General features: G+C 42.1%; 1 protein-coding gene across 1 annotated transcript in view; it reads right to left on the bottom strand.

The window, feature by feature from the left end:
- Window positions 1–23,245, bottom strand: part of fras1 (Fraser extracellular matrix complex subunit 1) — a 398,900-nt gene that overhangs the window by 296,898 nt on the left and 78,757 nt on the right. Inside the window, exon 15 of the mRNA XM_041181003.1 lies at window positions 3,367–3,510. Coding sequence (XP_041036937.1) covers window positions 3,367–3,510 — 144 coding nt within the window. The remainder of the gene's footprint in view (window positions 1–3,366; window positions 3,511–23,245) is intronic.

Raw genomic sequence — 23,245 nt, 5'->3', positions numbered from 1 at the left:
CTGAGCTGCCCTCCCATAGCTTCAATTTACTTCCATAAGCTTCTTCCTTTGATCTCATATTATCTCTAACTTCTTTTGTTGGCCACAGTTGTACCACTTTTTTTGTGTGGTTTTTACCTTTGAGGGATGTATTCTTCTTCTTGAGCTCTCTGCCAGAAGAAATGTCCTTGGCAACTATTTGCCTAACCACGATAAATTGCCATGAGTTTTTACTAAAGCTAGGGTGAGGAGGCAGCCCCCAAGTCTACCTCAGCCAGAACTGGGATTGAATCTCATGCTGTTGGTGTTAAGCTGATCTGCACACCAGCCATCTAGCCAACTGAGCTAATCACAACCACCCCCCCCACCCGATGGGTTGTTGCAAATTATGCAGAAATTCTTTAAATGCTAGTTATTGCTTGTCTACAGTCAACTATTTGTAATAAAGTTTCTCAATCTAAATCAATATGCCACTCATATCTATGTGGTTTGCTTTATTTAGATTTAAGATCCTAGTTTCGGACTTTCAAACTCAATATAAAATTCTATCATGTTCACTTTTCCCGAAAGGACCCTTTACTACAAGGTTATTAATTAAAAAGCAAATAATGCAGATGCTGGAAAACTGGAATAAAAGTAGAAAAAGCTGGAATTAGTCAGCAGGTCAGGCAGCACCTGCAGAAAAATAAACAAAGTTAACGTTTCAGGTCTGTGACCTTTCATGATCATCAGCCTGACACGTTAACTCTTGTTTTTATTCATTTATGGGATACAGGCATCGGTGGCTAGGCCAGCATTTATTGCCCATCCTTAATTGCCCTTGAGAAGGTGGTGGTGAACTGTTGCAGTCCCTGTGGTGTAGGTACACCCACAGTACTGTTAGGGAGGGAGTTCCAGGATTTTGACCCAGCAAAATTGTTTCACTCTCTACAGAAAACTTTCCTGTACACATTCCAAATTCCTCTTCGACACTTAAACCATCAATTTGGTTTGCTCAGTCTATCTGAAGATTAACATCCCCCTTGATTACTTAATTACCCCTATTACATGCAACTTAATTCCCTGATTTATATTTTGCCCCACACTACAACTGATTTTAGGAGCAGCCTATAAACAACTGCCATCCTTGTCTCCTTTGCAACCCTAATAACTATTAAAGTGAAGAGGATAAATATTTGAAAAAGAAAATTAAAAGCAAAATTGGAAGAGGCAGGGAGTTTTTCAGTATGCTGGTATATATCTGATGGACTAAATGGCCTCCTTTCTGCTGTGAAATGTCAAGTTCTGTTCTGCAATAGATCTGTTTGGTGTTGGTATGGAAATTGCCCCTTTCTGCATATCTAGAAGCAAAAGACAAGCACAATGCAACTGTTTGAAAGCTACTATCATGAGGTTCATTCTGGCTGATGGACCCACCCAAGATTTGGGAATGATACACACAGGGAAATGTATTGCTAGTCAGCACAGGCAGCTAAGTGCTCAAGATTGCCCATAGACAGAAAACAATGGCAGCCAGCACCATTAGAATTAAATAAGGCACCAAAAAAAAGTACCTCTACCAGACTGTAGATAGCACTTTATTTACTATACTGCTATGACTATCATCAACCTGGAATTAATGCAGCTCATCGCACCTGGGCCCCCATAATTGTAGAAGAAACCATACGTCAGTCTCCCAGCAGTGGGAAAACCTCTCGTGATTTACGTTGGAGCAGGAAACTCACCTGCTCGTAGCAGATTTGTCAATTAGGCTCATTTTTGAACAAATTATCCTTGAGCCCATCAGAACTGAATGGCAACTCAGAGATGAAGCGCAAGTAGCACAGCTTTCTTGTGCCTCCAGAAGGCCACCAGGCAGCCCTACAACCCCCTACCCCACAATCCCCATTCCACCCTCACTCACCTTTGGCCTGGGGTCCATCAGTGATCCTGGGTTTCTGCTGGGTGCATTACTGGTAGCAGCCACCACTCCCGGGGGTGCTGCCTGCATTGGTGAGCAGCCGATCTCTGATTGGCCAGCAGCTCTTGGCAGACAGGATTTCCTCTCCTGGGGCCCTGAATCCCAGGGTAGGCCTGATGCTGGCCAATCAGGTGCCTGTTAGACACTTAATTCTCTTGGGCCTTCCGCTTAGAGGCAATGTGCATTTTGAACAGGGTTGAGTTTCAGTTTCACTTTAAAAGGTGCCTGCATTTCTAATCAGAGTTTTATGAGTTAAGAAGTTAAGTGAACAAGAGTAGAAAAGAAAACAATGCTGTTGCCTAGCAACAGGAGTCCAGCGGGGCATGTCCCTCCCACAGACACACACATACAAAAGCTAGAAACAAGAGTTTTGATTTGGAAGCAGTTGGAGTTCAGGTGTTTTGAAAAGAGCTGCAAAACAGAAGCCAACTAGAAGGGACAGATAGCCAGTCCCAAGCTAAAATTGCAAAAGGGACAGATAACAAGCCCCAAGCTAAAGAAAAGACCCCAAAATCCAGGGGAGTGGAACAGGAGAAAGTCCCAAGCAAACCTTCTAGTCCAAGGAAGGACATGGACTTGGAAAAGGTCCTGTTAATTAAGTTAAGAGTGAGGGGCAAAGAGAAAAACTCTAAGTTTCAGAGTTAACGAGACAAAAGCTACAGAAAACAGATTTAAAGCGAGGGCAGCTTGCAAGAAGCAAGAATATCTAAAGGAGAGTTCAAAACCCTGGATGTGAACCATTGTGGAAGGCGCCTGAGAGAAAGCTTCAGCTTGGGAAAAGATTCCAAAGCGAGTCCTTAGAGAGCTTAGATTGGAAACCCTTGTGTGAAAATCGGAGTTCAGTGAGACTGGTTGGCTCATGGTGTGACAAGCGTCTGGGGAAGTTGAGGAGAGATCCATAGCATCTGGTTGAGGTGGCATCTGTCACTTGGTTTCAGCATGTGGTGTGTCTGATGACAGGTTGCTTATTGGTTTATATGGACTGTGTACTTACTGTGAACATTAGAGTATAAGGTAGCTTTTGTAACTTGTGCTATGCTTACAAATCTGTATATATCTGTTAAGGTAGAGTTGTGGGTGAAAGAGAATTGTAATATGGTTCATCTTTTCTTTTTTAATACATGTTTTATGCTTTTGTTAGAAGTTCATTAGTTGACTTCAGCGACTCTTTTCAGTAGCCCCTCTCCACATATCTAAACAAACAAATAAAAGTTAGGATCTATTAAGCTGGGTTCCACTCTGGGATCAGGCTTGTCCAGGGGTAACCTCAGCTGGCGATCATGACAATATTTTGTTTATATATATATATGATACAGAGTATACATAAGAAACTATGATTAACTGACAACGAATGTTTTCAAACTCAGGAGATGGTTACAAACAAAAACAAAAAGAAAACTTTAGGTCTTTAAAAGATATTGGCTTACCATGGCAATGCCCATCTTTTATGAAATATCCAGGCCCACAGTTGACAACACAGGCACCTTCTTTGAGCAGATATGACTGATCCTTACAGTTAACACAATCAGTCTCTGAAGGGCCGCGACATATCAAGCAGGATTCATGGCAAGCTGAAAAAAAACATTTTGAAATGATGGTTAGACCTTTTTTTAAATATAAGTTGTGAATCATGCCCCTCTCCAATTTACCTTAAATTTGGTACAAGTCGGTCAAACATCATTACTCACGCTGTGGCTCTTGGAAGTTTTATCCAAAACCATTCACTACCTCATTAGGCATATGCTGACTGTATATTACCCAGAACCAGTACACCAGTCAAACGTGTTACGATCCAATTAGGGACTAGTAACTTTTTTGTTTAATGTAGACAAAGTTTTAAGACCCAGTTACCCACTAAGGGAATTAAGCCACATGTTTTCACAGTTCTAAACAAACAAAATAAACTTTACTATACAAAGTCAGAAAAGTAAAACAATTTACACAATCTATCTTACAATTCGGAATTAACACAAGGTACATATGAGTTAACAGGCAAACTGTGATCAAACACACAACACTGCACATTAAATAGTAGATGTAGCCAAGACAGATCTCTCAGATTTCTCAGTCAGCCACCCAGACCGCTGTAGGCCTAAAGCCGACAAACACTAATTCTTGTAATTTATTTCTGCTTCACTTTTTATTTTTAAGTGAACCTTTATTGAATCTTACTTTGTAAACACTGATGTAAACCTAGGTGTGACTGTGCTTTGATTAATTAATCAGTGGTAATCAGTAGTGATATTATTAACTGTTGACATGTTTTCCCAAAAACTTGTTTTTCATACTGGCCATTTACAGCTAGTATTTGGTCTACATCGTTGTTTTCCCTTTTCAAGCTAGACCACTAAAATAAAAGCTGTTTTTTATTTATCACGAGTCATTTTTTCTTACTGCGTTCGATGACCCTTGAACTACAAGTCAGAAGAATGAGTAGTCTTACATGTGGGATAGTAAATTATGGCGTGGAATCAGAAGATGGCGTTTGATTGATGAACGTACAACCTGATTGATGGTAGATGGGAGATACCATCAAAAGATGCATAAACAACCTGAATTTGGTAAAGTCTACGAAGCCTTGCAGTGCCTGCGATAAGAATTTACAAGGACTCATGTTTTCAAGGCTCTTGTTCTGGAAAGTCTGAATAAAGCTTCAAAAGGAATGGAGCCAGACATTTCACTTAAAGGGACACTGCTTCCAGGATTCGGGGCTACTGCCGGAGTTGGTTTGTCAATCACTGAAGGCTACAGAGGAAGGGACATCAAGTTGACTGGCCGTGTAAGATTATTCAGAAATGTGGTAATATATGTACCAAGGGGGAGCTTTACCAATTTAGAGTCCTGTCATGGAACAGGCTAATTTGGGATTTTCTATTTTGGGGAGCTATCAGGTTTATTGTTTGTGCTTTTTAAAAAAAATCTTTCTTCTTTTCTTCTGATATATATATATATATATATATATATATATAAAGTGCTTTCTCCTTTCATTAAAGTTATCTTTCTTTCTTTTTACTTTCTTTTCTTATATTTTCAACTATAATTGTTATATTACTATTATTTTTATAATTATCATTATTCAATATTCAGTGAAATTGTTGTTTCAACAAATCACTTGACATTGGCACTCATTCCTCACTCCAGAGTACGGCTCAGAACCTAAGCAAGGCTCCACAAGGGACTCTCACATCGTTACAACACTATGAGTCACAAAATCTTTTTAAAACTCTGTCCCCCTCACAAGGGTTTTCATCTCCTCACTTACGAAGTACCAGCCTCTGAATTTCCTCAAAAGCTGCTCCAGCTTGGACTACCTCAATGACTGCTCATCCCTACAATCCCTTCTGCAGAGACTGCATTTCACAGGATTCAAAAAGCTACACTCCCACCTCTAATTATTGGCATAATTCCAATTCCTTCACAGACTGCAAGCTTCACTAAGCTGGCATTGCTCCTGGCTTTCTCCAAACTCCAGTTTCCCAGTTACATCGAGCTATAAATAGCTCCAGGGCTTCTTCTGAGCTCTAATTTTCTCCAGCATGCAAGCAGTGACCTTTCGCCACCCGCTCAGGTCTCCTGAGCCCTAACTGCACTGAACGGCTCTCAAGGCTTCTATGAGCCCTAACTGCCTGAAGCCTGCTAACAGCAGCACCTTTTCGGTAAGGCCTCTTTCCCTGCTGCATTACACTCACTCATTCAGCAAATACACAGATAAATTGAAACCAGAAAAGCTTCTTAAGCTCAACCCATCTCCATGATGACATAGCCTTTCAGGGATTCATCAAATGCTTTTAAATTAATTTAACTCTAACTCCCAAAAGAAAACATCTCTCTGGACTGCACTTACTTGCAAGCAGTGTAGACATCATGTCTCCATTCCTCCAGCTAAAAAAGCCCAACGGCTGTTTTAGGATCTTACCCTTCTACCTGTTAATCCCCTCTCAACGTGGCCCCAACCTTTTATGTGTAATATATTCCAAGCTGCTTTAGTTACATTTATCCTATTTTGTGAGTTAAACTTTAATCTTCCCAGAACTACACTTTACATCTAAAATATTAACATGAACCATGAACTTGATATTCGTCACAAATGATACATACCTGATTTCAGGAGGAAGTTTCATTTGGGGGGCAGGAGGTGGGGGGAGCGGTGGAAGGGGATAGAGTCAGTTAAGGCCAAGTAAGCAGCCTGGATGCCTGAATAAGGCAACAATTATTTACAAATATATCAGTTCCAGTCCCTAAACATTAGCTTGAAGGAGACAATCAGAAGGGTCTTCCATCCAAAGGTTGGCTGATGACAAGATTTCCAAGTAGCATGGAATAGGCAGGCATGCACAAGTTTAGGTGCCTGCCAATCTCAGGCAAAGGAAGCAGTCTCAAATTTAAGAATATCAGCACTGGAGGGTGGTCCAAAATTAACTGCCAAATTCCATCTCAACAGCGTTTTCAACAGCATTCTGGTAGTGAAAATAGTACATAATGGCTGGAAAAAATCCTTCTGGGTTTAATTACTTTTGCCAACAAATCTTTCTTGGGCTTTCATGAAGCTCTTATAGAATCTACATTAGATGGTATAGGTCTGATTGCGCCAATTGGTGGCACTTTGTATGGAATACACAAGGTAGCTCCCTGCACATGACAAGGAGGAGGAGTGCAGGGGGACAACTCATCTGCCGCCTGCTAACCGGAATAGCTGTTAAACAGGATGAAATCCAGTCCTCCCTTTGACTGCACTGGAGTTCTGGATAGTAATTCACTAAATGTGAAGATCAAAATAATAAAGGTGGCTCTCTGGGAAAATATTAATAGCTATAAACACTTGGTTGAAGGAACATAATGGTATATTTTCTAAGTTCACTTTTTAAGAACAAGGGCACTTAGATTTAGAGCAGGAAACACCATTTTATATTAACTTAAAGGAGTAAACTTTCATCTTGAAAGTGATGAATGAAACACCAAATGAAACCCAACTCCTCAAGTGTACTGTAGGTACATGAAGCTCTGTATAAGCAGTAGTAAAAGTGAAAATTTACCCTTAACTTTGCCGCTAAAGTAAGTAAACTGCAGGGAATATATTCCTAACCTATATATAAAAATGCCTTTTTAAATCCACATTATTTGTACTGGGCAACTATTTATTGAGGGTTTACCTAAATGCAGCATCGCTACACTTTACTGTTATCATGTTAACTTTGTCCTGTATCGTTGCCATAAACATGGCTATCAACACCGTCTCCTTTCTGGTTGCCTTGAATATTCAATTGTTTAATTGCCTTGCCCATTGTGATACTAAGCTGCACAGACCAGGAAGATCCAAGAAAAGGATCACACTTTGCTCTGTGTTGAGCTAATTGATTTTAACAGAAAATGGCATCAGGCTGTTATAATTGGCCCCCCAAACACACACCTTAAACCAGCTTATATTTCAACTCTTTCTTGGACTCGAACTCAAGTTCTGTCGAAGGGTCATGAGGACTCGAAACGTCAACTCTTTTCTTCTCCGCCGATGCTGCCAGACCTGCTGAGTTTTTCCAGGTAATTCTGTTTTTGTTTTTGTTATAATTGGCTTTGGTGCCTCGAGATTACAGTGGGGGAAACAAATAAATCCACATTTCCACTCCTGGTCATTGCTAGTGACCCCTGTTGAGCTTGAAATGAGGACCATTTTGTGCTCTGCTGGGCTTGAAGTGAGGATTGTTTTGTGCTCTGTTATTCTTTCCCCACACTTGAAGTGATCTTCATCCTTTACCAATCAGGCTTACATATGAACAACTGTCATTTTTATGACTATGAGGGAAATCACTGGTGCCGTCTCAGTGCTGCCTGAGCCAATCTTTTGTGGGTTGTGAGCACTGTTGGCAAGGTCAGCATATGTTGCTCACCCTAATTGCCCTTGAGAATATAGGAACATAGGAAATTGGAGCAGGAGCAGGTTAATTGGCCCTTCAAGCCTGCACTGCCGTTCAACTAGATCATGGTGGATCTTCTACCTGTATCACAATTTCCCAGAATATCTCCATATCCTTTGATATCTTTACAAGCTAGAAATCTATTGAGCTCTGAATTGAACGTACTCCATGACTGAGTATCCACAGCCCTCTGGGGTAGAGAATTCTAAAGATCTACTACCCTCAGTGATGAAATTCCTCCTCATCTCAGCCCTAAATGGCCTACCTCTTCATCTGAGACTGTGACTCCTGGTTCTAGAGGCCGCCGCCGCCCACCGCCGCCCCCCCCCACCAAAAAGCCAGGGGAAATATCCTTCCGCATCTACCTTGTCAAGCCTTGTAAGAATTATATGTTTCAATGAGATCGCTTCTCATTCTTCCAACTCTGGAGAATACAGACCCAATCTCCTCAATCTCTCCTCATAGGGCACTCCTGTCATTCCAGGAATCAGTCTGGTGAAGCTTCATTGCACTCCCTCAATGGCAAGTATATCCTTTCTTGGATAAAGAGAAGGTGGTGTTGAGTCATCTTCTTGAAACACTGCTGTCCATCAGCTGCAGGTGCATCTACAGTGCTGTGAGGAAGGTTTTTCCAAAATTTTGACTCAGTGACTATAAAGGAACTATGATATAATTCCAAGTCAGGATGGTCGGCAGCTGGGAGGGGAACTTGCAGGTGGTGGCGTTCCCATGCATCTGCGGACCTTGTCCTTCTAGGTGGTGGAGATCATGGGTTTAGAAGCTGCTGTCAAAAGGAGATTTGGCATATTGCTACAGTGCATATATATAGGGTACAGACTGCTACTATCATGCATCTGTCATAGAGGGAGTAATTGTTTAAGCTACTGGAAGGGGAGCCAATCAAGGGGGCTGTTTTCTCCTGGATGGTGTTGAGCTTCTTCAAGTTTAATGGAGTTGCACTCATCCAGGTAGACAGTATTCCAGCACACACCTGACTTATGCCTTATAGATGGTGGACTGACTTTGGGGAGTCAGGAGGTGAGTTAATCACTGCACAATTCCCAGCATCTGACCTGTTCTTGTCACCACAGTCTTTACATGCCTAGTCTAATTCAGATTCTGGTCAATAATAACCTCCAGGATGTTGATAGTGGGGGTTTCAGCAATGATAATGCTACTGAATGTCAAGGGGAGAGCGATGGTTAGAATCTGGCTTGTTGGAGATGATTATTACCTGGAATTTGTGTGGCATGAAGAGTGCAGGAGGGCATGCCAGGAGCAGCACCAGGCATACCTAAAAATGAGGTATCAACCTGGTGAAGCTATAACACAGGACTACTCGCATGCCAAACAACATGAGCAGCAAGTGATAGACAAAGCTAAGTGGTCCCACAACCATCAGATCATAGCTAAACTCTGCAGTCCTGCCGCATCCAGTCGTGAATGGTGGTGGACAATTTAACAACTCACTGGAGGAGGAGGCTCCATAAATATCCCCATCCTCAATGATGGGGGAGCCTAGCACATCAGTGCAAAAGATAAGGCTGAAGCATCTGCTAAAATCTTCAGACAGAAGTGCCAAGTGGATGATCTATCTCGGCCTCCTCTGGAGGTCCCCGGCATCACAGACGCCAGCATTCAGCCAATTTGATTGACTCCACGTGATATCAAGAAACAGCTGAAGGCAATGGATAATACAAAGGCTATGGGGCCTGACAATATTCCTGCAATAGTACTGAAGACTTGTGCTCCAGAACTTGCCATGGCCCTAGCCAAGCTGTTCCAGTACAGCTACAACACTGGCATCTACCTGGCTATGTGGAAAATTGCCCAAGTATGTCCTGTACACAAAATGCAGGACAAATCCAACCTGGCTAATTACCACCCCACCAGTCTACTCTCGATCATCAGTAAAGTATGGAAGAGGTAATAAACAATGCTAGCAAGCGGCACTTGCTTAGCTGTAACCTGCTCACTGACACCCAGTTTGGGTTCTGCTAGGGCCACTCAGCTCCTGACCTCGTTACAGCCTTGGTCCAAACATGGACAAAAGAGCTGAACTCCTGAGACGATTTGAGAGTGACCGCCCTTGACATTAAGGCAGCATTTGACCAAATGTGGCATCAAGGAGCCCCAGCAAAACTGAAATCAATGGGAATCAGGGGGAAAACTCTCCAGTGGTTGGAGTCATACCTAGCACAAAGGAAAATGGTTGTGGTTGTTGGAGATCAGTCATGTCAGCTCCAGGGCATCACTGCGAGAGCTCCTCAGGGTAGTGTACACGGCCTGAACATCTTCAGCTGCTTCATCAGTGACCTTCCTTCCATCATAAGGCCAGAAGTGGGGATGTTCGCTGATGATTGCACAATGTTCAGCACCATTTGCAACTCCTCAGATACTGAAGTAGTCCATGTCCAAATGCAGCAAGACCTGGACAATATCCAGGCTTGGACTGATAACTGGTAAGTAATATTTGCACTACACAAGTGCCAGGCAATAACCATCTCCAACAAGAGAGAATTCAATCATCACCCCTTGACATTCAATAGCATTATCATCACTGAATCCCCCACTATCAACATCCTGGGGGTTATCATTGACCAGAAACTGAACTGGGCTAGCCATATAAATACTGTGGCTACAAAAGCAGGTCAGAGACTAGGAATTCTGACTCCCCAAAGCCTGCCCACCAACTACAAGGCACAAGTCAGGAGTGTGATGGAATACTCCCCATTTGCCTGGATGAGTGCAGCTCCAACAACACTCAAGAAGCTTGACACCATCCAGGACAGAGCTGCCCGCTTGATTGGCACCACATCCACAAGCATTCATTCTCTCCACCACCTATGCACAGTAGCAGCAGCGAGTAACATCTACAAGATGCACTGCAGGAATTCAGCTAGGCTCCTGAGACAACACCTTCCAAACCCAAAGCTACTATTATCTAGAAGGACAAGGGCAGCAGTAGGATGGGAACACCAGCACCTGGAAGTTCCCCTCCAAGTCACTCACCTTCCTGACTTGGAAATATATTGCCGTTCCTTCACTGTCGCAGGGTCAAGGTCCTGGAACTCCCTTCCTAACAGCACTGTGGGTGTACCTACATGACATGGACTGCAGCGGATTAAGGTGTTAGCTCACGACCACCTTCTCAAGGGCTACTAGGGGTGGGCAATAAATGCTGGCCCAGCCAGCGAAGCCCACATCCCATGAATAAATAAAAAAAATTAATGTTACTTGCCACTTCTCAGCCCAAGCCTGAATGTTGTCTTGGTCTTGATGCATATGGACATGGACTGCTTCAGTATCTGAGGTGTCATGAATGGTGCTGAACATAGTGCAATCATCAGCAAACATCCACACTTCTGACCTTATGATGGAGGCAAGGTCATTGATGAAGCAGCTCAAAATGGGGCGGTAATGAGAAGTGACTGAGAAACAGTCTGGGAGGAGTCAGCGCAGTCACCGCAACTCAGGAGGGGATCAAGGAGAAGTACCCCTGCACTCAACAGGAGGAAGAGCATCCAACAGAGGGCGGTAGTGAGAAGTGACTGAAAAGCATTCTGGGAGAAGTCAGCGCAGTCACTGCAACTCAGAAAGGAACCAAGGAGGATCCACTGTCAAAGAACGGAATTTTTAAAAAGCAGCTGATTGGTGAGTAAATCCTGGTGAGTTTTATTTCAATCTATTAAAGTAATTCATTGCTTAATACTGAGGTAGGAGCTAAAAAAACATATATACATTAGTACTGTACAAGTGTAATTAGTCAAGAACATAAATAAGGCCCCGAGCTCACGTATTTTTTAAGGGAGTAACTAGCTTAATCGAGAGGGATGTCATGGCCGGAGAACACAGACCCGTGATATGCTCCTCCTGCAGGATTTGGGAAATGAGGGATGCCTCCAGCGTCCCTGGTGATCATGTGTGTGGAAGGTGTGTCTAAATGCACCTTCTAGCTAACCGGATTTTGGAGCTGGAACAGCAGGTGGACTCATTGTGGAGCATCCATGATGCTGAGCAAGTCGTGGATAGCACGTTTAGCGAGGTGGTAACACCGCAGGTGAAGATTACACAGGCAGAAAGGGAATGGGTGACCATCAGGAACAGTAAAAGACTCAGGAAGGTAGTGCAGGAGTCCCCTCTGGTCATCACATCTAACAAATATACTGCTTTGGATACTGTTGGGGGGGTTGGCCTCTCAGGGTAAAGCAGCAACAGCTAAGTTCGCTGCACCGTGGGGGGGCTCTGCTGCTCAGAGGGGCGGGAGGAAAACAAGTGGCAGGGCTATAGTGATAGTGCATTCAATAGTTAGGGACACAGACAGACGCTTCTGTGGCCGCAAACGTGAATCAAGGATGGTATGTTGCCTCCCTGGTGCCAGGGTCCAAGATGTCACGGAGCGGCTGCAGGACATTTTGCAGGGGAAAGGTAAGCAGCCAGTGGTTGTGGTACACATTGGTATCAACGACATAGGTAAACAAAGGGATGAGGACCTGCAAGCTCAGTACAGGAAGTTAGGAGATAAATTAAAATGCAGGGCCTTAAATGTAGTAATCTCAGGATTACTCCCAGTTCCACGTGCTAGCAAGAGCAGGAATAAGAGGATAGGCCAAATGAACAAATGGCTGGAGAGACAGTGTAGCCGGAGGGATTCAGATTCTTGAGGCATTGGGACCAGTTAGGGGGAAGGTGGGACCTGTACAAACTGGATGAGCTGCACCCAGGCAAAGCTGGGACCAGTGTCCTTGCAGGGACTTTTGCTAATTCTGTTGGGGAGTGTTTAAACTAGTGTGGCAGGGGAATGGGATCCCAGATGTAGGATCAGATAGGTCACATTCAGATCAGAAAAATGGAGGTAGAAGATTAGCAAGGGACGTTGTGATAGATATGGAGTTACAGGAGAAGCAAAGTTTACAAAGTGTCCAACAAGGGAAATTGACAGGGTTAAACTGTTTATACTTCAATGCAAGGAGTATTACAAACAAGGTAGATGAGTTAAGGGTACAGGTAGACACATGGCAACAGGATGTCATTGCTATAACGGAGACCTGGCTAAAGGAGGGACAAAACTGGCAGCTTAATATCCCTGGTTATAGTCTTCAGACACGTTAGAGTAGGAGATAAAAAGGGAGGGGGGGGGTGGGTAAGCCCTAATGGCTAAAGAATCAATTCCAGTTGCGAGAAGGGATGATATACTAAATTGGTCAACAAACGAGGCTTTATGGGTTGAGCTTAGAAATAAAAAAGGGGCAGTCACACTACTGGGAGTATACTACAGAGTCCCAAATAGTGAAAGGGAGATAGAAGAACAAATATGTAGGCAATTTTCTGCTTGTAAGAACAAGAAGGCAATAATAGTAGGAGACTTCAACTATCCTAATGTCAACTGGGATTCAAACAATATAAGGGGCACTCGGAGAAAAATTCATGCAGTGTGTCTAGGAAAATTTTTTTCAACCAATTAGTGACAAACCCAACGAGATGAGATGCAATTCTGGACCTAGTCTTGGAGAACGAAAAAGGGCAAGTGGGTGAAGTGACAGTTGGCAAACATATCGGGGATAGTGATCACAATTCAGTTAGATTTAGCATTACCACGGAAAAGGATAGAGATAAGGCAGGAGTAAAAGTCTTGAACTGGGGGAAGGCAAATTTTTCTGAAATGAGAAGGGACTTGGCTGAGGTGGACTGGACAGCACTGCTGGAGGACAAAACAGTGGAAAACCAGTGGGAAACATTAAAAAGCAAGATCCTAATTGTACAAAGTAGACATGTCCCCTACAAAAATAAGAGTGGTACTGCCAAATCTAGACCCCCCCTGGTTGTCTAGAGGAATACAGGGGAAGATCAAGAAGAAAAAGAAAGCGTATGACAGGCACAAAGAACTAAGCACTGCAGATAGCCGAGACAAATATAGGAATTGCAGGGACGAAGTAAAAAAGGAAATAAGGAAATCAAAGAAAGGGCATGAAGGAAGATTAGCAAGTAGTTAAAGATAACACAAAGATGTTTTACCAATACCTTAATGCTAAAAGGTTAGTTAAGGAAAAAGTGGGACCTATCAGAGATGAAGATGGAAACTTGCGTGTAGAGGCTGTGGGAAGGATTTCGAATGAATATTTTGTCTCCGTGTTTACAAAGGAAAAGGAGGATGTAGATATAGTAGACCACGAGGTACACTGCGAGATATTGGACGGGATAGTCATAAAGAGAGCGGAAGTACTCGAGGGGTTGAAATCCTTGAAAGTTTATAAGTCACCAGGGCCAGATGGATTGTTTCCGAGGCTGCTGAAGGAAGTCAGGGAGGAGATAGCAGATGCTCTGAGGATGATTTTCCAATCTTCACTAGATACAGGGGCGGTACCGGAGGATGGAGAAATGCAAACGTAGTTCCATTGTTTAAAAAGGGATCAAAGGAAATGCCAAACAATTATAGGCCAGTTAGTCTTCCATTGGTGGTGAACAAATTAGTAGAATCAATCCTGAGAGGTAGTATTAACTGTCATGTGGAAAGGCATGGACTAGTCAGGGATGGTCAGCATGGATTTGTTAAAGGAAGGTCTTGTCTCACAAACTTATTTGAATTCTTTGAGGAAGTGACAAGAAGGGTTGATGAAGGTAGTGTAGTGGATGTGTACATGGATTTTAGCAAGGCATTTGATAAGATCCCACATGGCAGATTTGTCAGGAAAGTAAAAACCCATGGGATTTAGGGTAATGTGGCAAACTGGATAAAAGGTTGGCTTTGTAACAGGAAACAAAGGGTAATGGTCGATGGATGCCCTTGCGAATGGTAAGTTTTCTCAAGTGGTGTTCCACAGGGCTCGGAGTTGGGACGCTTGCTGTTTGTGTTATATATTAACGATTTGGACATGAACATGGGGGGCACGATTGGGAAATTTGCAGATGACACAAAGATTGGCCGAGTAGTGGATAGTGTAGAGGGTAGCCATAATCTCCAAAAAGATATAGGTTTGTAGAGTGGGCGGTAAAGTGGCAGATGGATTTTAACATAGAGAAGTGTGAGGTCATACATTTAAGGAGGTCAAACAGTTACAGGGATTACACAATAAATGGGAATATACTAAGAGGGGTAGATGAAGTGAGAGATCTTGCCGTACAAGTACACAGGTCCCTGAAGGCAGCAGGTCATGTAGACAAGGTTATAAAGAAGGCATACGGAATGCTCTCCTTCATTGGCAGAGGTATAGAATATAAAAGTAAGGATTTAATGTTGGAATTGTGGTAAGGCCACAACTGGAGTATTCTGTGTAGTTCTGATCACCACATTACAGGAAGGATGTAATAGCTCTGGAGAGAGTGCAGAGGAGGTTTACAAGAATGTTGCCAGGGTTAGAAAAGTGTAGCTACAAGGAGAGATTGGATAGGTTGGGGTTATTTTCCTTAGAACAAAGAAGGCTGAGAGGTGACTTGATTGAAGTGTACAAAATTATATGGGCAATAGATAGAGTGGACAGGATAAAATTGTTTCCCTTGGTGGAGAATTCTAGAACCAGGGGACATAGATTCAAGATAAGTGGCAGAAGGTGTAGGGGGGACATAAGGAAGAGCTTTTTTACACAGAGGATAGTGGGTGTCTGGAATTCACTGCCCAGGTTGGTGGTAGAGGCAGAAACTCTAAACCCTTTTAAAAAGTACCTGGATCTGCACCTAAAGTGCTGTAAGCTGCAGGGCTATGGGCCGGGTGCAGGAAGGTGGGATTAGAAAGGGCACCTGGGTGTCCTCAGGCAGGCATGGACAAGATGGGCCGAATGGCCTCCTTCTGTGCTTTAACTTTCTTATGGTTCTATGGTTGGGCCTAGGACACTATGCTGAGGGATTCCTGCAGTATATGCTGGGGCTGAGATGATTGGTCTCCAACATCAACAACCATTTTCCTTTATGCCAGGTATGATTCCAAGAATTGAGAGTTTCCTCCACTGATTCCCACTGACTTCAATTTTGCTTGGACTCCTTGTTGCATTGATGTAAAGTGCAATCACTCTACCTCACCTCTTGAGTTCAACTCTTTGGCCCATATTTTGGTCATAGGTGTAATGAAGTCAGGAACTAAGTGCCCTAGTGGAACCCAAATTGAACATCGGTGTGCAGGTTATTGCTTTGCTAGTGCTGCACATAGCAACATTGGCAAAACTTCCACCATTTGGCTGATGATCGAGAGTAGACTGATGGGGTGAAACCTGGCCGGATTGGATTTGTCCTGCTTTTTGTGGACAGGACATATCTGGGCAATTTTCCACATTATCGGTTAGATGCAAGTGTTGTAACTGTACTGGAATAGCTTGGCTAGTGACAGGGCTAGTTCTAGAGTACAAGTCTTCATCGCTACTGCTGTGATATTGTCAGGGCCCATAGCCTTAGCTGGGAGAATCTGGGGGTGGGGGCTGGGGGATAAATTGGAAGTCTTACATCCTACATCACACAATACTATTTTATGGGAACAATTTCACAAGTGACACCATGAAAAAGGATCAGTCCACAATTAATACTCCAATGTAATTTGTAAATTAATATTATTATGTAATTTTAATAACTTGCTTAAACTTGGTATGAACAGAAGACACAAAAGCAAAATGTTGCATATGATTAAAAGCAAAATACTGCAGATGCTGGAAATCTGAAACAAAACAGAAAATGTTAGAAAAACTCAGCAGGTCAAGCAGCATCTGGAGAGAGAAATAGGGTTAACTTTTCATGTTCATATGACCCTTCTTCAGAGCAGAAGAGAAGTGGAAATGTGATGAAATTTTTACTGTTTAAAGGGGATGGAGTAAGTGAAGCCAGATAGAAGGCCAGCAATAGCTGGGGACACACCTATCGCTGGCCTTCTATCCAGCTTCACCTGCTCCACCACCTTAAACAGTATAAATTTCATCACATTTCCACTTCTCTCCAGCTCTGAAGAAGGGTCATATGGACGTGAAAAGTTAAACCTGTTTCTCTTTCCAGATGCTGCTTGACCTGCTGAGTTTTTCCAGCATCTTCTGTTTTTATTGCATATGATTTATGGCTTGGAGAGAAAACTCATGTACAACTTTGTTGCTCATTTATTATTTGGTCAGCACACTTTTCAATGTAAGGCACATCGTATTGTTTGTCACCACATAACCTCTGAACCAACATCTGTGCAATTTGTTTTACAAGTGCAGAGCAACTACATTTTTATCATACACCACAGACAAGTGAATTCTTTACATTCACCATGGTTCCACAGACAGGCATCTAAAGCTGCAGCATAATCTGACTCTCAGCTCCTTCCAGTGTCTATCGTAAAGAGAACAGCTGTTTCAGCATGCCTGATTCAGTCAAGCAATTTGTGCTATCACTGGAGCAGAAATCCATGATATTTCTTCAGAGGAATAGTTATAGAGTTTCGGTTCCCAGGCTGCCCCTAATATGTGCTGCTAAGGCATAAAGCATAAACCATAAAGGAACAAGGAGTAATAGAAAGGGGCACTAAGTTTACAGATATGTGCTCCACTTCAAAGTTGATCAAGGCTGACACTTCAATGTATTACTGAGGGAGTACTGCATTGTCAGAAGTGCTATCCTTAAGGTGATAACTTAACTGACAGCATCATCTGCTTAGTCAGTTGGAGATAAAATAATCCATTGCACTAATCAATAACAGCAGGGACCTCTCCTTTTGCTCTGGAAATATTAATTTTTCAACCAAAGTTAGGTTAATTGGTCAGTCATATCATTTGCTTGTCAATGGAGTTTGCTGTGAATAACTGGCTGTCACACATGCCTATATAATCTTGGCTGCGACTCTAATACTGAGATAGTCGTAGATGCCATCTTTCACCACAGATATTACACCAAAGCCTGTTCAGGTGGATGTAGAAGGTTCCACGACACCATTCAATTAAGAGTAGAGTTCCTCCAATGCCCTGGGCAAAGTTTTTCTATTAGTCAAACAGAATAACTGGTTATTTATTTCAGTGCTTTATGAGGAATTTGTGCACTAATTAGTTACACACATTTGCCTACAAAACAAAGTGATTATACTTCAAAATTAATTTATTGGCCATGAAATTCTTTGTGGCTTCTTGAGCATGTGAAATGCAATACTTAGGTGTATGTTCTTTCTTACTTTTATATAAGGTAGAAATATATGTAGAAATTATTGGTCAAGGACGTGCAATATATTTCCATTTTAATTGTGATCATGTGATTCTAGGAACTAATGACATTATTTAAATGAAGCAAAAATGCTGTGTCAGTTTACAGTCTGAAAATAAAAGGTTTTTGAGTCAAATGTAAATATAAATTGATATTAATATGGTGAATGTAAAGAATTCCGTATTTGATAATGATTTGTCTTGTGCTCAACACCAAGATGTAATTCCGTCAAAATACAGGATCTTTATAGAAATTGGAATGAGTTTATACTTCATTCAAAATTGTGCTATTCCACATTATGCCCAAGGCATGTTTCAATTCAACTCAAATTAGATGTTGCATCAAGGAATGCCCAAAATGCCAGGCTCCACAAAACTGCACATTTAAGCTTAGAGGTGAAAGAGAAAGAATGAAATATCTTCGTCTACTATAATTGACCTTTGAAATGCAATCACTGCTGCTGGACAGGTAAACATGGTGTTCAGCTCGGTCCCATAAACAGCAGTGAGATTAATGACAAGTTAATTTATTTTTGGTGATGTTGTTTGAGGGAGGATTATTGGCCAAAGACCAGGACTCTTAATTGAATGGTGTTGTGGAACCTTCTACATCCACATGTAGCTGGAGTCAGCTTCTCAATTACAAGGTTCCCAATTTGCATTTTGCAGCCTCACTCCCTGGCCATTCTGGAGGCCCATCTAGCTCCACCATCTTGTATTCAAACACTGCAGAAAGTAAAGTCAAAGGAAAACTCTTGAAAGAAAAAAAAGAGTAAAGGATAGAAGCAAAAACCAGAAAATGAGAAGTGAAGGAAAAAAGTAAAAGAGACAAAAGTGAACAAAAACAAAAATGGAGAAGAGCAAAAGAAGAGAAACAGCCATGAAGGAGAAGATTTCTCACTACCATCCTTAGAGAGGCTAATAGCTTTTCTTTATGGCAGTCCAGTCCTTAAAAGTCTGATAATCTTGTTTGAAGCTTGTTAAGTTTAATGTCGAGAGTGACAACAGGCTTAAGTCATGGCAAGCATGTTGGTCTGGCAGGCTGTATCCCTACACTCATATGTCAGTGGCTGTGCCTATACAATTTCTCGACTCAATTTAAAACAAAATAAAAAGTGGCTCTTTTGCAAAAAAAAAGTTTCTGAACTCTTTCTTGTAACTGCAGTCACATAAAAAAATAGATTAGCAGATCTGTTTGAAGTATTGTGGTTAAAAATTAACTCCAGGAAAGCCAGTCACAAATGTCAGACATTCTTGTGAAAATATTCTGCAGCACAGACAGCCAAGAGAAATCACATTAAGCAGCTTAAAGATATTTAATGGAACAAGATTTTTTTTTAGCTGCTGACTGCATCTTGGCTTTACTGAACAGCCCCATCTAAGCATCACACATTTCAGTTATGTGGAGACTGCCCATGAAATTCTAGTTTTCCAACATTCTGTTTCAATTTTCATCTTTCATGGCTTGCAAGAATTAACTGCCTCCTGCCCTGAAGAAAATTCTATTACATTGTCACATGTAGCTTTACAGGGTTATAAATTGATATCATGGTTGATATATTAAAATATGTTTCAGATCATATGTAAATGCTATTGGTATAAATAGAAGGTACTCAATGGTCAACTGTGAAATAGGATTAATATCCCATGAATAAGGGGGAACAAATAACTCAGGAGTGACCAAGTCAAAGTCTGCCTTACAAAGACTGTCATGGTCCGCCTTGATTGTTACTTATTCTGTTTCGATCATCTAGTTTAACACTTTTTAATTATTATTTTATCATCTAAAATAGAAAAAAACCAAGGGACTATGAAGGCATGCACAGAAACAAGGTCCTGATTTTTTGCAACAACAGAGAGCCTCTCCATCATTGAAGAAATGGTGGAAGAAGCCAAAAAACAGAAGTCCCACAAACAAGGCACCTACCATTCTCATAGGGGCATGAACGGGCCTGGGCCAAGATTTTCTCATGCGCATTTCGCAGAGGCAGATGCCCATATAAAACAGCAGCTACCTCTAGTCATGTCTGAATTTCATTAGCCAGGAATGGGAAAAACAACATGTGCAGATTAGACCTGGCAAGGGTAGGTCTAAACTTTGTGGAGTCCTTTGAAGACGTGGGTACCCTTTTGAAGTAATAGGGTATCCCTTTCGATATGGTCCAGGGACACTTGGGGAAAGCTGCCCTTTGTGAGAGGTATGGTGCCCTTTGGGATTGTTAAAAGTGGACATGAATGTGCATAAAAGTGCATAAGCTCATTGGAACAGTCAAGAGAAATTGTCCAAAGCGACTGTCATGAGGAACTGTCAAAACTGTCAAAAGTCTCAAAAGGAATGGTTGAGAGGAACTGTTAAAAGTGTCAAGAGGGACTGTCAAGGGGAACTGTCAGAAGCGTCAAGAAGAACTGTCAAAAGTATCAAGAAACTGTCAAAACTGTCAAACACAGCTGTTAAGAGGAACTGTCAAAAGTGTGAGCAGGAACTGTCAAAATTGTCAAGTGAAACTGTCAAAACTGTCAAAAGCAACTGCCAAGTGGACCCATCAACAGGAACTACTGTGTCATTCTGATACTTGTTTTAAAAGGGATTAATTACTTGAATGAAATGTTTGCTTCTTTAATGGAATATCTAGTTGAGGGACTGCAAATGTAGCGATTTTTTTATGAGAGTCCTTTTTAAAAAATAATGGGCAGGATTTTTCGGTTGGCATGCGGGGGCGGGCCTGACACGCCAATGCTTAAAATGACACATGATGATGTCAGACATGCGTCCCGATGTCATTGCGCAGTCCTGCAATACTTCGTTTGGCGGGCGTGTGCCAGATTCAGCTGCGCACCCACCGATGTGTAAACAGCCTATTAAGGCCATTAAGAAAGTAATTGATCTAATTGTTAACACTGCCCATCCAACCTTAAGGTTGGCAGGCAGGCGAAAAGACCATGCGGCCTTCGCGCTTTTTAGGAAACCTCATCTACAAGCAAGATGAGGTTTCATTTTATTAAATAAATAAAAAAAATTTACCTAAATATCAAACCATGTCCCATCTCATGTGACACAGTCACACGAGATGGGGCATGTTTAAATACATTTTCAAACCATTTATTTAATTATTTTAACATCGATTCAATCTCCCTGAGGCAGCTCTGCGCCTCAGGGAGATTGAAGTACTCTTTCGCGCGCATGCGTGGGAAAGAGCACTAGCCCGACTCTCCCTCCTCCCCCACCCGCACATGTAGCATGAGCGTTACTGCTCATGTATTACTTAATTGGCCTACCCGCGTAAAATGGCGACGCGAAGCCGATCGCGGGCAGCCGTCGGCTTTGCAACCACTGCCGCCCACTCACTGCCTGAAAAATTCAGACCAAAGTCTGCACTAGACACCTAGAACTTTATTTTATTTCATCTCAGCATGGCTGCTGAGGTCTGCCCATGGCGGATACTGGGTGAGTTGGCATGGTAAGTGTAAAGGTAAGGTGGTGGGTCGGGTACATGGGTTGGCATGAGTTGGCAGTAAATTGGCATAGAGGCTATTAAGGATCAAAGTGTATAAGGAGTGAGGGCTGAAGGGCTGTGTTTTGTTTTATTGATTTTTAAAATCTTTGACGAAGTGCCAGTGCACTGAGGCAGGCCTTCCATCCAGCCCACCTCCAAACCCGGTAGCTCCCGCATTCATTCCGGGGTAACCCTGCCTGACTCCCAGAGAACGCCACCACAAAAATCCCAACTTGTGAGGCATCTTCTCCTAGGTCAGGTTTGTCGAGCCAGGGAATGTCCCTACTCCTCGCTCCTGACCCAAATGTGAAAACTCAGGCCAAAAACTGTGCTGGCAACAGCAATTTTACATAGTACTGCACATCTAGGCAATTACAGATGAATCATGGTATTCACTATTGATGAAGCTAGCTTAAAACACCTAGATGTTTATTGTGAATCACAGAGACAAAACAAATGTATAGTAGATCCATTGACACCACAGCTAGAACTCAACAATGACTGGTGTTATAAAGTACCAGTTTTTCTCAAGGCAGTCGGAGAATTTTTCAGAAGCAAAAAGGTATTTTTAACAATTTTTACTTTTTTAAAAAACTATCTTTCAATGGTGTTTTTAAGAGAATGATGAAGGCTAGCTCCGGGATAGATTTTAACTAGGTGTATTAAGGTGCCAATATTGTGCCTAGCTTCTGAGAAGCTGAAGACCTGGGAATTCTCAGCACTGGGTACCCCTATCGCTAACCTTGTGACTTCCTATGCTACTGACCTTGGACAGGTAGAGGATCCATAGAAAACCTGCACTACAGCCCAGCCTCAGTGTATCTAAACACAGGCCTAACTTACATCCTTCCCAATGCAATCCCAGCAGAGTTTTGACAGGAGCACACCAAAAGGGCCATGGACTTTCGGACATTACGTAAATTAACTGTAAATATGTCAAAAGTTTAAAATCTGGTTTTAAATGTTAAAAAACCATCAGGATAAAATTCCTCCTGTGGATAATTTTAGCATGAGTACAGAATAGGAGTACATAGCAGAAACCCCATGGAGTTGTCCTAACGTCCTGATAGAGTAGTCAGCAAAATCCTGGGCAATTACATTTGCCCTAAGCTGAATGTTATTTGGAGCAGATCTGTGCCCACGAAAGAGCAAGTTTAAATAAAGAAGGATATAGCAGGATTGAAATATTGTAGTCAAACCTCATGTGAAAGTACTGGGAAATATGAAAATAATCAAAATAAAAAATAAACTGGAGGAAAAGAAATAGCATATAATCCTCATTGGTGCTACCTAGATCATGTAGGTAATGGAAACTTGGTACTCGCTTCCCCAGAAGGCTATCGATGCTGGGTCAGCTGAAATTTTCAAGGCTGAGATGGATAGAGTTTTGTTAGGTAAGGATGTTAAGGTATATGGAACAAAGACAGGTACATGGAGTTAACATGTGGATCAGCCATGAACTAACAGAAAGGTAAACAGGTGTAAGGGCTGAATGACCCACTTGTCAGTCTATGTTCCTACCTTCCACTGTGTGCAGATGTTCAGTGTGAAAAGCAACATTTGAGATTGTTACCAACATCTACATTCTGTTTTTAGACATTTATACTGTTTTTCCAAAGAAGCCACTGGTCTGCTTCTGAGGTAACAGTAAGAGATCAGGCTAAGAGCTTAACAAGAACTATTTCAAAATATTTAATTTAACTTAGGTAAACTTCAGTAAGGTTTTGAAAATGATTGAGATATTGGTGAGCAGTGATT

The sequence above is a fragment of the Carcharodon carcharias genome, chromosome 1, assembly GCF_017639515.1.
Source record: "Carcharodon carcharias isolate sCarCar2 chromosome 1, sCarCar2.pri, whole genome shotgun sequence".
NCBI lineage: Eukaryota > Metazoa > Chordata > Chondrichthyes > Lamniformes > Lamnidae > Carcharodon > Carcharodon carcharias.
Note: the sequence above shows the minus strand (reverse complement) of the source record. Positions and strands in the feature narration are given on the sequence as shown.